The sequence below is a fragment of the Balaenoptera borealis genome (assembly GCF_965194805.1).
Source record: "Balaenoptera borealis genome assembly, chromosome: 12".
In the NCBI taxonomy this organism is placed as follows: Eukaryota; Metazoa; Chordata; class Mammalia; order Artiodactyla; family Balaenopteridae; genus Balaenoptera; species Balaenoptera borealis.
The window spans coordinates 11,931,443-11,945,220 of NC_138869.1; the positions used below are offsets into that span (position 1 = coordinate 11,931,443).

Sequence of the window (13,778 nt, forward strand, 5' to 3'; positions counted from 1 at the left end):
GGACACACTTGAGGAAGGGGAGATGCATTCTGAACATTACTTAGGGGAACAGCGGAAGGTCCCTGACAGTTATTGGAAGCCTGCCCCCATCTAACGAAGACCCTTTGCAGAAAATAAGAGTCAGGAGAAAAGTACAGGTTCTCGGGCCCTGCCGACACTTTGGGAGTGCTGAGGCTGCCCCCGCTCTGGCTCTCTATCCTCTGGCCTCATGTAGGGCACGCACAGGACTTGCCGGGCAGGGAGGGTTGGCCTCAGGTGTGGGAGGGGGTAGGCAGGACCAGCCTGGGTCCCTCTGCCTGTAAGCTGAGTTCTGGGGGACAGTGGGGGAAGGGAAAGGGGAAAAGGAGGGCACAGGTTGGGACTGCCCGGGGGTGGGAAACAGCAGCAGCCGCTCTAGGATGCCTCAGAGGAGGGAGGTGTGGAGGACCCCAAAAGGAGGGGCCTTCTGTGTGCATCAGGGAAGGGGTGCTGTTTGGAGGGGACCCGAGTGAGCAGTTTGCCATCCAGAAGGTCATGGGAAGAGGGGCTGTCTCAAGAGCCCTTTCTTCATCCTCCCTCCTCGCTCCAATAAGACTTTCTTCTCGAAAAAGCCATACTCCAGAGCTGAGAGGGGACTGAGGCCCATTTGCTACTCTCTCTGCCCTCAAGGAGCTTATCATGTTGCTCAGGAGGTTTCTGACAGAAAGCTGAACACGGAAGATGATTCAGGATGAGCACATGGTGACTGATTCCCCACGGAAATAAGTTCTGTGAGAGCTCAGAGCAGGAAGAACTGTGAGCACTGGGGCCTGGGCGGCTTTGAAGGACGGGTCGGAGCACGGCAGAGGGGAGGACGGAGGAGCCCCTGAGAGGAGGAACAGAATGAGCAAAGGCCCAGAGACACAGACACCTTTCAGAATATGCTCAGCTCTTTGGAAACGGGTGCTCTGTCAGGACGCTTGGAAGGAGCTCTTACCTGATGGCATTTGCAAGTTAGGTGTTCTGTTTAGTGAAACACTCTCTGAATGGAGAGCTCCTACATAAAATGCATGACGATCGAGTGTCATGCATCAACTGTGGGAGTGTCTGCCCCTTGGAGGTAGTCACCAGGAAGCCACATCCTTATTCTAAATATATAGCCATTGCTGCAGCTGGTCAGTCTTCCGAGAGCCTGCAGCAGGACCTTTGTCAGCGGTGCCAAAACTTTGTCTGAGAACAGACACCCCAGTCTTTGGAATGAAAAGCAGCGCCAATCAGAGCCTGGCTTTGTAGCCACTGGAGCCACAACATGGCAAGAGGCATAGGCCGTAGTGGACACTAGGGGACTGGCTCTGAAAAGAGCCCCCAGAGAGGGACACCCCAGAGCACTGGGCAGCAGCATGTTGCTGGAATAAGAGCACAGGCTCCTCAGGGGACCGTTTGACTGAAAAAAGTATGTTTGTTGAGCGAATGCATTTCTTTATAGTCATGTGTGCTTGTACCTCACATCATCAGTGCAATTCCACCAGCTCTTCTGCGCGCCCACTCTAAGCTCCCTGTGGGGACACACTGCAGCGGCGGGACCCCAACCTCAAGGATTGTTAACTCTCAGAAAATGAAAAGGCAATGTGATGCATCCAGTCCTTCAGCCTTTGGGAATGGAATTTAATTTCCTCTTATGATTCCCATGCTATCTGGAAGAAGATTCAGCGTGAACTAAGAATCCCCAGCTCTGAAATTCTAAAGCTCTGAAAGGCTTTTCAATAAAATAACATCACAGAAACTCCATGATTATGAGGGTTTAGAGGGACAAGGAAGCATCCCCAAGAATGACGGATAAATGTAGTTGGAGTTACTTTTATAAATTTCTAGGACCTTACCTGAATGGATTCTTTTCAAAATCCTTGATTTTTTTCACCCCCTTCTCTCAGACAGAAGGAAACCCAATTTATTATGATAAATTTTGAGGCCCAGGAGGTCTACCTTCGGGATGGGGCAGGGGGAGTCCTTACCTTGTTTCAATAAAATGAGAATGATTATTACCCACCTCCTGAGTGTGTGACGAGGATCAGATGAGTAACACCTGCCAGGTTCTAGAGCTCTGCCTGGGGCAGAGTAAACACCATGGAAATGTTAGCTGTTAGTGCTGCCTGGGCTTTCCGGAGAGTGCCCATGGGGCCCCGTCTGATCACCTGGCACTGCTGTCCTAGGTTCAGGTAGGCTTAGTCGACATAGGAAAATTCTAGTTGCTGAGATGCCAGGGGCTGGACGGGTGACACCAGCAAGCAGGCGCACATCCTCCCGTTTCTCAGTCGGGATGAGACACAGCACGCACCCCAGAGCCTGACCCACTGCACGTGTGGGAAGAAAGAAGAGGCCGTGCTCCCCTGCAGATGGGCGACTTCAGTGAAAGCAAAGTCTCCGGTTCTGCCCGCAAGATCACGAAGGCTCTCTGACTCCACTGCCCTCCCTCCCTCCAGGCTTTGTCAGCTTTTGGGTTCCCTGAGGCTTTTTCAGTGCCAGGGTGAGGGTCCGTGGGCAGAAGAAAAGCAGGGCCAAGTGGGTACCTGGGACAAGCTGCCCCAGGTGTTTGGTAGGAAAGCACGGGCAGCTGTGTGGAATTTGGAACCAGATGGAATCCTGTTTGGTCCTATCCAGAGGGCACCTGATAAACACGGTCTTGGTTAACTAAGAGCTGAGAGTGAGGTTTCCTGAGCTGACTTGCAGGGACAGTGTCACAGTAGACACCTGAGGGCGTGTGTCCCTCCTTTCCTGTGGGTGGCTGGGCTAACCTTAAGGGGTCTTAGGTGGGCTCTCACCGTTGGTGAATAAACAGCCCCCGTGTTGAGGAGAAGCTAGACTTGGGGTGAAGCAAGTGTTCAGTACACACCATTCCTGCCCTTTGACAAGGACTGAAAGAGGCCCCTTTGCCCCCTGGCATCCGAGGCAGCCACCCTGGAAGGCTGGCCGGGCAGGTCCAGAGCTCCACTGGGCCCACAGGTTGCCTGCCGTCTCCCCGGACCTCCGCTGGCTGCCATTGCATTTCGGCGTTCCCGGACTCTGAAGGAGCTGCTTGCTCTAACTGGTCTTATTACTTCTGCGTAATCTTTTCTTTTTCTTCTGCTCTGCTGCCTGTTTATTTTTTGTTATCAGAGGAAGAAGAAATGCTCGAACCAGGAACCAGGTATTTACTGGAAAGGTCCGTCAGCCCCATTTAACTGGATGGAACCTGTCTTTAGCCCTGACTTGTAGCACAGGGCCCGCCTTGCCTGTTGCCAATGAGTCCACTTTATTATCCTCTCTGTGACTGTAGTTAATCAAGGAAAGAATTTGCAGGTGGGGTGTGGAGGAGGCACGAAAGCATCCAAATTCATGGTTTTTTCTCTGTCCCTTTACATGAGCATATTACATATGCCTCATTGCTTCCTCACCTTCTGAGGAGGCTAGTGCTTAATTTGGCCCGTTTTCAAAGAGAGTTTAAAAAAAATTTTATGCTCTGTAAGTGGCCTGAAATAGCAGAGAGGTCAACCAATCATGGGATCCGAAAGAAAATTATCCCTTGCCCAGCTCTCTGGGGCCGTGGGCCAGTCTAGGAAAATATAATTGAAAATACATTCACACCCCAGATGCGTGTATTTAGAACTGCATCTTATTCAGCCTTTCTGACTAAGGTTGCCACTCAGTGGTCAGTGGCTGACGTTAGCTGTTTCTAGAACTTTTCCTTGTAATGTGTTTACTGTTAAACAAATATCTGTCTAGATGTTTAGGTTGTTACGTTGTGAGTAGAATTGGTCTTCCCTTCTCCGAGCTCAAAATGACCCCTGGGGCCAGCCTTGCTTCCCCCATGGTGTGTCCTTCTTAATTCTGGCAGCAGGTCCTACAGTACTAGGCAGAGGCCTTGATCCTGCCCTGAGCGCTGGGAGAAGAGAGTTGAGATGGGGCTGAGGGCAGTGGGAGGCAGAGAAGTCTTCGAGGGCAGATTCCAGCCCCTCCAGGCGGTGGGCTCCCTCGCCTTCCCTGATGTGCCTATCAGGCCTCCTGAGCCCTGATTCCTTCCCAGCTGAGTAGGAAGACAGAGCATTTCTTTAAAATGATCACAGCTATGGCTTTTCTGCAATCACAGAAGACTTTCTATTTTAACTGTTTGTGGAGACTTTAGAATTAGTGGTTCCTTGCTTGTTTTCCTACTAATCCGATGGTACTAATATTCTGGCTTGAGTTCATAATCTGTGTTTGCAGTGTCTTCTCTCCTGTGGTGGTTGCCAAGTCCAATACAACTCACAACTTTTTTTCTTAAGGATTCAGGACAAGCTATACCACTGGTCGTCGAGAGCTGCATCAGATACATCAATTTATACGGTAAGCTCGATCTCAGGGCAGTGTTTTCAGCTCTTTCCAGAACAGGTGCTAGGCTGCTCTCATAAGAAATGAGATTCAAATTCATCTGGGAAGATTTCCCGTTGCTGCTCTGCTTCTGACAGGGAAAACGTTCCATAGAACAGCTGCTGTCTTGAGTGCTGTCTATTGAGCCTTGTGTGTCAGCGGAACTGAAAGTGGTGGTGAGAAGACCCAGGAACTAGGAGAACCGAGGAGCAGGGAGGGCACATGGGAGAACTGTATTAGTTCCTTTTTTGCTCCCACCCAAGCCCAGAGCTCTGCACTTTGAGCGCTGAATGAGGTTGGTCAACCGATCAGTTAATCCTGCTAGACTGTGGTAAGCTCCATGGAGGAAATAGAGTGTCTGGGATTTGCTACACGGTGTCCCCAGCACTTAAATTGTGCCTCCATCTATTCATTTATTCATTCCTCCAAAAATATATTTCCAGAGTGCATAGCAGGCACTGTTTTTGACAATGGCAGCATAGCCACGAACCAGACAGGTAGGATGCTGGCCCTAGGTAGCTTACATGACCAATTAGAAGGGCAAGGGAATGAACAAGCAGAGAGACAAATAATATAATTTCAGATAGTGATAATGCCAAGGAACTAATTAAAGGGGATAGAGAATGGCTGGAGGAGGGCAGGCCTGCTTTGGCTAAGGTTGTAAGGAGAGCCATCTCCGAGGGGGTGATATTTGAGTAGAAGAAGCCAGCCATGCAGTCCAGGTGGAGAGAATGGCGAGTGTCAAGACCTAATATGGGAAAGAAGGCCAGCGTGACTGGACAAGAATGAGCCAGGAGGATGGGGTAAGAGACACAGGTGGTAGAAATTCAGCATTGGTTAACGAAAGAAATGAACAACGTTTATTGAGCACATACTATATGTACAAACCAAACTTTAACTAAAGCCTGCCTTTAAGGGTAAACACTTTCCTGAATTATAAAGTGGAGAGTTGTTTCATACAGAAAAACTGAATCTCAGGGAAAGGATCCCAGTCTTAATTCCCTTTTCAGATGAGGGAAGCCCTCTAATTCCTTCAATCTAATAGGTCGCTGTTTTGTTGTTACTGCTGTGTCAGGTATCAAGGTCTCCTCTTTTTTATGGCCTTGTAGAAACACATAAAAAATGAGATTGTCCTTCTTCAATAAGTTAACGTCCCCCAAACTCCTTGATCCCAAGCCAGCATGCACTCTAGACTCTAGATTTTCTTGAAGGAAGACGATGTCTGTGATGGGCGAGGGAATGGTTGAGGGAGTGGCATTAATCATTCTCATTCAAAATCTCTGTGGCTGTTAAACTCCGATGGCATTTGTAAACTCAGGCCAAGCTACTTGGGACCAGTGCAACTGATGAACGCACTAGGCAGCATTCACTACCCAGTTATTTGATTGAGCTAGCCTGTGGGTTAGAGTGGAAGTCATTCACTGGTCCAGTGTTGATATAAACATCTTGTTTCCTTCAAGCCCAAACAAGAGACCCTAGACACATGAAGCAGAATGTGACTGAGTATTTGGACCAGCTGAAGTTCATTGCAAAGGCTCCTTTTGGGCTTCTGCCAGGAGACGGTCACTGGGAATGACTCTGTTACAAAGGATGGCGGGAGAAAGAGGCAAGCAGTGGGGAGAGTCGTCGTGTTCCCAGTGGTCTGATGAGCTCAAGGCATTTTCTCTTTCTTTTTTTGTTTATTTCTTTTAGGACTCCAGCAGCAAGGGATCTTCAGAGTGCCAGGATCCCAGGTTGAAGTCAATGACATCAAAAATTCCTTTGAGAGAGGTAGGTGTGGAGTGATTATCTCCAGCTTGTGTCCAGAGGAAGCCAGGATGGGTGTTAATGCATGTCTTAGAGCCAGCGATGCTGGGGCAGCTTGTATCAACATCTCTTCCCAACTTCACCTTCAGCGACTTCACCTTGGTAGCTCGAAATCAGCCAAGGTGGGAGTATTTACACCACAGAAATTGGCAAACACTAAGACCTTTGATCTTTTTCTTTTCCCCGCCAAAGAGCTAGCTGTTGAACATTTACCAGCACACATGGGTGACTTTCTCTGGTGGGCTCTACGGTGGTTGCTGGGAAAGAGGGCCTTGGAATCATTGTGCAAATCTGTAAAGGCTGCTGTGTTTTAGAAAAGTTGGAAGAAGCTAGATAACATGGAGTGGCTTAGAATTGCCTAATTCTTTTTTATGCAGTGTTTTTGGCAAAGCTATACTCCCCCACCCTTGGGGAGGTTACCTAGTTCCCACTTTGGTATAAAAGCTTATCAGAAATGAAGTGGCCACCAGAATGTGGCTTATTTGGTTGAGCCTCCCTTGGCCTCGGGATCCCTGATGGGAACAGATGGCCAGTGGCAGTGTCCAAGCAAAGTAAGGACTTACTAGGGTCAGGAGGAGCTCAATTCTTCTTAAACCTCTGCCTTTTTATACTAGTACATATCTTGCTGCTACAGTGAAACTGAGAGTCCGTGCATTTCCGTTCAAGGCAATATTTTCCAGCATCACGTTCTCTGGTTGTTGAACAAAGCCCATCCCAGGGAGGAAAGAAGAGCCAGTGTGGGGCATCCTAAGCAATATCTCCACCTCTAGTTTCACAGCGTTTGGAAGCATCCCGTCTCCGTAGTTACTCCTCAGCTCTGATTTACTACATTTTTCTCTGAGTAGTTAGGTACTAAGTTTGGCCTGAGGACCCCGATCCCAAACCCATTTCCCCGCAATACATCACATCCCAATTTACAAAGCACTTTCTTGCCCATTCTTCTATGTAATCCTCCTAATAGCCTTGGAAGGTGTATGGTTTGTCCTTGTTGGTTGTGCTCTGAGCAAGCCTCTCCCCGGGGCTGCCGCCCTAGAATTCTCCCGACTTATTGCCAGGCTTCCCCTGGAGGGGCTGCCTCCTGAGCAGACTCACCGTCACCCTATCCTCCCGCTTCCGTCCTGAGATCCAGCTCCAGGGTAGAGGAAGCGGTCTGTCAGCCCCAGGCAGTCACCACCGTAGCCCCCAGCACAGAGCTTTGCAGCGCTAGGCACTCTGGCTTGGAACCGGGTGTGGAGAGCAGGATTGGGCTGGATGTGGCTCTCAGTGGCACATGAGGAGGGTCCTGGGGAGCTTAGGGTTTGGAGTCCACTCCAGGATCTTGGGTACTTAGAACCGGGGAGCCCCACAATTGCCCTGCTCTAAGCTCCTACTCACGCATTTATTCATCCACTCAGCAAGCCTGCATTGAGCCCTGCACTGCAGTGGGTAATGGACTAGGGCCTGGCAATATGATAGGAGCAGCAGACAAGTCACTGCTAGCAGAGAACCGGTTTAGTAAACAGCACGGTCAGTGCAAGGATGGAGTAAGCGCTGGGTAGCATGGGAGCCCCTAGCCCAGCTTGGGTGGAAGGGGGAGGAATAGCAAAGCCTCGAAAGGCTTCCTGGAAGAGGAAATGCCTAAGCTGAGGCTTGAAGAGTAAGAGTCAGGGGAAGCAGGGAGAGGGCATTCCAGACCAAGGGAACAGCATGTGCAAAGCCCACAAAACAAGAGGTATCCTCCCCTCAGCATCCCTGTTAGAAGTGTCATTCATCATTTCCCTGAGCTTCTCTTGGCAATGACAGACATCCCAGCCAGGGTTTGGCTTCTTTATTTCCCCCAACTCCTTAACACCCCTGCTCCCTGTGTTCATTGTAAGTGAACAGAGCCGTGGTCTGGACCCTTTGCTGGTTCCATCCTCCCAGGCTCATCCCATCAGAGAGACTTCCTTGTATGTCATGAGTAAACTGCCTGGTGCCTCCAGCCCGGTGACCGCTCCCCCTTGTGTTTTCTTACTTGCCAGTGTCTTGTAAGTAAGTACCTCGCCGTACCAGGCAGCCAGACCCAATCCCCACCCCAACAGCACTGCTTTCTTTCCTTCCCGAACGTGATTTCTAAGGTCAGCACCTTCTGTTACTTGCTCAGGTGCCTTGGAAGGGTATTTGTGCAAATTAGAGTTCTCTGCTCCTTGGAGCGAAGAGATCACCTGACCCAAACCTCAGCTGCAAAAATTGTTTTCTGCTTTTTCTTTGCCTCACGTGTGCAGTTGGCGCCTCTCCCTCTCACCCCCGTTCCGAGATGAATCTCATTCCCTTGCCCGCTTCGTCCTTCTGCTCCACCCGAGCCTAGACGGGAGCACGGCTTATTCTAAAAGAATAGTTCCTGGGATGTCTCTTTTAGAAAAACCCTTTCTGGCTTCTCCGGGCCGGCTGGTACCCAGATTTCACATGCATTACTTTCTGTTTCTTGACATTCACCACCCACCGGCCCTGGGTTTGGGTTCCTGACTGGGCTGACCCTCTGGGCATCTCCTCCCCACTCTCCTGAAACCAGCTTCCCTCTCCCTGGCTCGCCGCTGTGTTCTCCGCAGCCCCTGGCAGCGAGCGGCCCGAGCCCACTCCTCGCGGCCCACCTGCTCTAACTTGTGATGGAACTTTCTCTCCAAACCAGTACATTGTGTGTTTTTCCTTTCTTCCTTTTATTTTTAAAACTTTAAACCCTCTAATCCCTGCAGGGTGCCTGTCCTTTGCCACTTGTTCAAACAGACATGGGTCTTTTCCTCCTTGGCCCCTTTCTTTCTCTCTTTGGGCGAAGCTCTTGCCTACGCTCCTTCCAGAAGGCTATTGAAAGGAGCACAGACCTCTTTTCCTTAAGCTTCTGAAAAATTACATGTTGGAAATCCATTTTTGGCTTATTATTCCTAAACCCACTTTCTTTCTCTTCTGACATGAGTCAACCAGGGTTTTAGTTGGGATTATGATTTTTATTATTATATTTTGCTGTCAATAAATCTCAAACTCAGCACTCAAGTTTTGAGATCTTTCTGTAATCTTCTGGCACAATAAAGGAGAAAACATCATGGAAAAGCAGGAATCAGCAGCTGTGCTGTGGAGAGAGCTGTGGTTTGCTGTTGTCTCCCAGGCTAGTTTTTTGCCTCTCTGTTTTCCCTACAAACCAATCCCCTGTCCTCTTGGTATGTAAAAGGTGAGAGAGCTGCCTGCGTTCTCTCCTCATGTGGAAGGGCGGCTGGAAAGGGAGTCAAAGGTCCTTTCACTGTGCTCAAATCAACATAGGGTTTGGATTTGGGGCTGAAATTATGGCATGTAGGATCTGACACATTCTAGACTCTGGATGTGGCCCTTCTCAGATCTGTTTCCTACCTCAGGAAGAGGGGTGTGAGCGGGAGACACAGGGAGGGGTTGTCACGTTGCAGAGCCTCGGGATGGAGCTGGGAGGATCCTGGCCGCAGAGACCTGCCCTGGAGAGACGACCTGCGGGCTTCCTGCCATGCCCCCATCCAGCAGCACGTTCCCCTAGAGCTGTGAGCACACACCCACCGTGTGTTCACTCTGCCCTGGGTGCAGCCTGCCTTCAGCCCTTAGGCAATGCTGGGGCGACCTGGCTGGGAGCAGGCTGCAGGCAGGGCTGTTTGGTAATAATTCTGCCTCACTCCCCGGGAAACTAGCTAGCAAAGTGGGAACTAGCTTTCTCTTGGACTGGCCTGGAATTTTAGCTCTAATTCTCCTCCTGGAGGAAGCCATCATTCACATACACCATCCTGCTCATCTTGAACTCTGGAATTCCATTCATTTCTGGAGCCAAAATTGGCTACCCTTGCAGAGAGCCAAAGGCCTGGGCTAGGAGGGAGGATTGTTTGGATGGCTACTTTTATGGACGAAGTGCCTTGTGGGAGGAAGAGCAAGAATGGATGGTGTGTGTGTGTGTGTGTGTGTGTGTGTGTGTGTGTGTGTGGTCAATAAGTTAACCATACTTAACAAGGAGAGCTTATATGGACGAAATAAAATCCTTGTGCTTTTATTTTATGTGCTTTATGTGATAATGAGACCACAAGAGTAACGTGTGGTGCACTAGGGGAACAGCTTAATACAGCGCAGAGTTTTCAAACTCTTACGGTCCTTCAGAGGGGCTTCAAGGGCTGATACTGGGATAAAGAGGGAAGCTGAGAAGGTAGGGCTTGCACCTTTCTCTAAATTCAACTAAGGCAGCTTTGCTCATCCATGGGAACATTTTTCTTGAAAAACAAAAAAGTTGAGATTCTACTGTAAAGGAAGGAGGGAGAGAGGGAGGGAAGGAAGGAAGGAAGATGATGGATAGATAGATAGATAGATAGGCATGCAGGCAGAAAGGCAGCAGATAGAATTGAAAAGCACAGGTAGAAGAAGGAATATCTCCCAGGCATTACGAGACCTGGGAGCTGCTGGTGTCTGTTTTTGACTACATGAGCAAGTTGTTTCATTTGTTGGGGCCTCAGCTTTCTTGCAGGTGAGAGGGGTGGTGCTGGGACCATGCCCACTTGGTGCCGTGCTGTGCTGCTGTGAGGATTAAGAGAGATCACATGTGCCAGTGTGCTTCTCACTTGAAAAGTGCTATATCAGTATAGGCAATATATATATATTTTTTTTATGTTTTCTCTCTTCCCTCCTCATGAGAAAGTCTTGTGGGGGAAGCATTTTCTTTTTTTTTTTCCAGTTTTTAAATTTTTAAATTTGTTTCAAAGTTAAACCCAAGACACATTGACTTCATAGGAAATCCACTGAGAAATGTTTTTCTAGGCTGAGCACCTGTTTCGCTTTAGTCTCCCCCAACAGAGCATGTACATGTTAATTACTTTCATTTTATAATCACTGCTGTCCCACCACTATACCAAGATCACCTAAACTGTGTGTGTGGTATTCTGAATGTTCTTACTTATACCTTAAGTTCACTAACTGCAAAAGATTTTCTGGGATAACCTGTCACTTGAATTCTTTGGCTACTTTTGAAGATGAAGTCCAAAGAACTCTTAAATGATTCTCCTTTGGGGAAGATGGTATTTTATAGGCATTAGCAGCTGGCAACTGGGGCTGTGCTGATCCCATCTGGCATCACTGGGAGGCAACCTGTAAAACCAAAGAATCATTTGATGCAACAGCCAACTAAGTGACTCAAAACTGAAGCTTAAATTTAAAGAAAAAACTGATTTAGAGAAAAAAAGGTACTCCTAGAGGAACTCATTCTAAGCAATCAGTCATTATGCCTGTGTGTGTGTGTGTGTGTGTGTGTGATCGATTCAGTGCAGGCTGGTGGGTCCCAGATGAGTCCTTTTCCGGAGACAGTGATCTGAGGGAGCAGAATCTGGAGAGTGGCCAGTACCAGTAAAGAGCAGCCATGAAGTGCTGGGGACATTTATATTCAACCCCTGTGGGGGAAGCATTTTCATCTCCTCCTATGGGAACGTCTGAGAGGTTGACCTATGGAACACAGTGCCTGGGCCGCCACACACAGTCGTTCAGGCTGGGCACTGCACAAGAGTACTCGGCCACGAGGACAGGAGTGTGCTGAACTCTGGCTCATGCCCTGGAAGCCACAAGCCCTGGTTCAGGAGGTGGGGGGAGTGTCTTTCTCTAATTCGCACTAAAGCATGTTGGGGCCAGCAGAGGCCCTGGCAATGACACACATTCTCTTCCCACAGAGGCAGAGTATAGAGACCCAAGTATGAATTTGCAGTTCTGCTCTCCATTGCTTGCCAGACTTAGATTGCTCTGGGCTGTTCTGGGAGGAGGAGGAGGAGGAGCCCACTGAGCAGACCTCTCTCAGCACCTTCACGGAGGTGTCAGATTGCTGCCTGCTTCCTTTCACGTCCCCCATGGAAACTCCTGGTGGTGAACTAGCTCAGCAACCCCCATTAAACTGAAAAGTGCTGCTCTCCTGAGATATTTTCCCCTGTGCAATTGGCAAAAATTTAAAAGACATTCCATGGGCAGGGCTATGGAAAAGCAGCCTTCTCCTATGTTGCTGGTAGGAGGAGAAAATGGTGCAGCCCCACTGGAGGAGAATTTGGCTTTATCTGATGAAACTACACATTTGTTTGCCCTTTGACCCAGCAATCCCACTTCTAGGAACCTACCACAGAGACACACCTCTATGAATAAGAAACACAGGTACAAGGTTATTTGTTGTGGCGGTATTCGTAACAGCAAAAGATGGGAATGTCAATCCATAGGAGACTGGTTGACTACATTATGGTCTATCCATGAAATAGAGTAGTTTGCAGCCATTAAAAAAAAAAAAATGAGGAAGATCTCTATGAACTGACAAGGAGGGATTTCTAGGATTTACTGTTAAGAGAAGAAACAGGTATATGTAGTAGCACTACAGTAGTGCTACTTCCATTTTGTGTAAGAAATGAGGGACCGTAAAAAAATTGTATATGTGTATTTGCTTATTTTTGCAGAAAAAAAGATAAGCAGGACAAACCAGAGACTAATGAAAATGGTTAAATGTAAGGTGTAGGGAGAGAAGGAGAGGAATAGGGCTTCTCTGCAAGCAACTTTTTATCTGGTTATGACTCCTGGACCATGCGGATGCTTTATATTTTCAAAATTGCATATTTTTTAAAAAAAAGGATGTCTAAAAAAATTAAATTCCTAAAATTGAATATAAATAGAAACAAATACGCTGTATATCAGACTGACAACCATACAGAGAGTAACTTTTCAACATGTGCTCTGGTCATACAGTTTTTTAACAGCTCTATTGAATTACATACCATAAGGCTCATCCATTTTTTGAAGTGTATGTTTTAGTAGTTTCTAGTGTATTTATAGATTTGTACATCATCACCATAATCTAATTTCAGAAAATTCTCATCATCCCTAAAAGGAACCCTGTACCCATTTGTAGTCATTCCCTGTACCCCTTACACCCCAGCCCCCATCCCTAGACAACCACTAATCTACTTTCTGTCTTCTGATCATATGTCTTTAGTGGGATACGTTCTGAGGGCCTAAAAAACAAAAAAAGCCCTGTGAATAAACCTTAATTTTTATGTAGTAGGTTTATTGTTAGTGGTGATATTGCTATTAAAAATCTGAAACTATTTTATGTATATTGTAGGATAAGGCAGATACATTAAAATATCAATTATAAATATTATTCAGAACAAGATTTTCACTGTAAGAAAAATGAAATGCAAATACAAAATAAATGAAGGTAAAGAAAACATTGTATCTTAAACATGAATTAGAAATATCAGTGTGAACTTGTGAAAAAAAAATATATATGTATATTCTAGCTCTATGCACTGAAAGAACCTAGATGTTCTTTATGACACTCCTGTAGCAATGAGCACACCTAGAACCTAGATCTTGGTTTCTAAATACCATGCCCTACAAAAAGCAAACAAAGCTCCTTAGAGAATTTTTTATTCCAGGTCTAGGTCAAGGAAAGTACCAGGTGATTCAGGGACATCTTTTATGCCAGAAAGCAAGGAAGTGCCCAATAGAGGTCGCATCAAAGGACATAAGAAAGGACTCCCCCTAGCCAAATTTGGGGACAATCTGAGCATCCCAATGAATAGTGATGTAGTGGCTTATAACACTTTGAATTAAAAATTATAAAAACAAGCCCATAATATGTTTTAAAAAAAAAATAG

General features: G+C 47.4%; 1 protein-coding gene across 6 annotated transcripts in view; it reads left to right on the plus strand.

The window, feature by feature from the left end:
- SRGAP3 (SLIT-ROBO Rho GTPase activating protein 3) overlaps positions 1 to 13,778 on the plus strand; it is a 274,178-nt gene that overhangs the window by 222,601 nt on the left and 37,799 nt on the right. For 2 of the 6 annotated variants that reach the window (XM_082344358.1, XM_082344361.1), the window contains 3 exons: positions 3,112 to 3,157; positions 4,257 to 4,317; positions 6,034 to 6,111. In XM_082344358.1, the coding sequence (XP_082200484.1) occupies positions 3,112 to 3,157; positions 4,257 to 4,317; positions 6,034 to 6,111 (185 nt within the window). The remainder of the gene's footprint in view (positions 1 to 3,111; positions 3,158 to 4,256; positions 4,318 to 6,033; positions 6,112 to 13,778) is intronic. The other 4 variants (XM_082344359.1, XM_082344362.1, XR_014232057.1 and 1 more) reach the window with 2 other exon arrangements.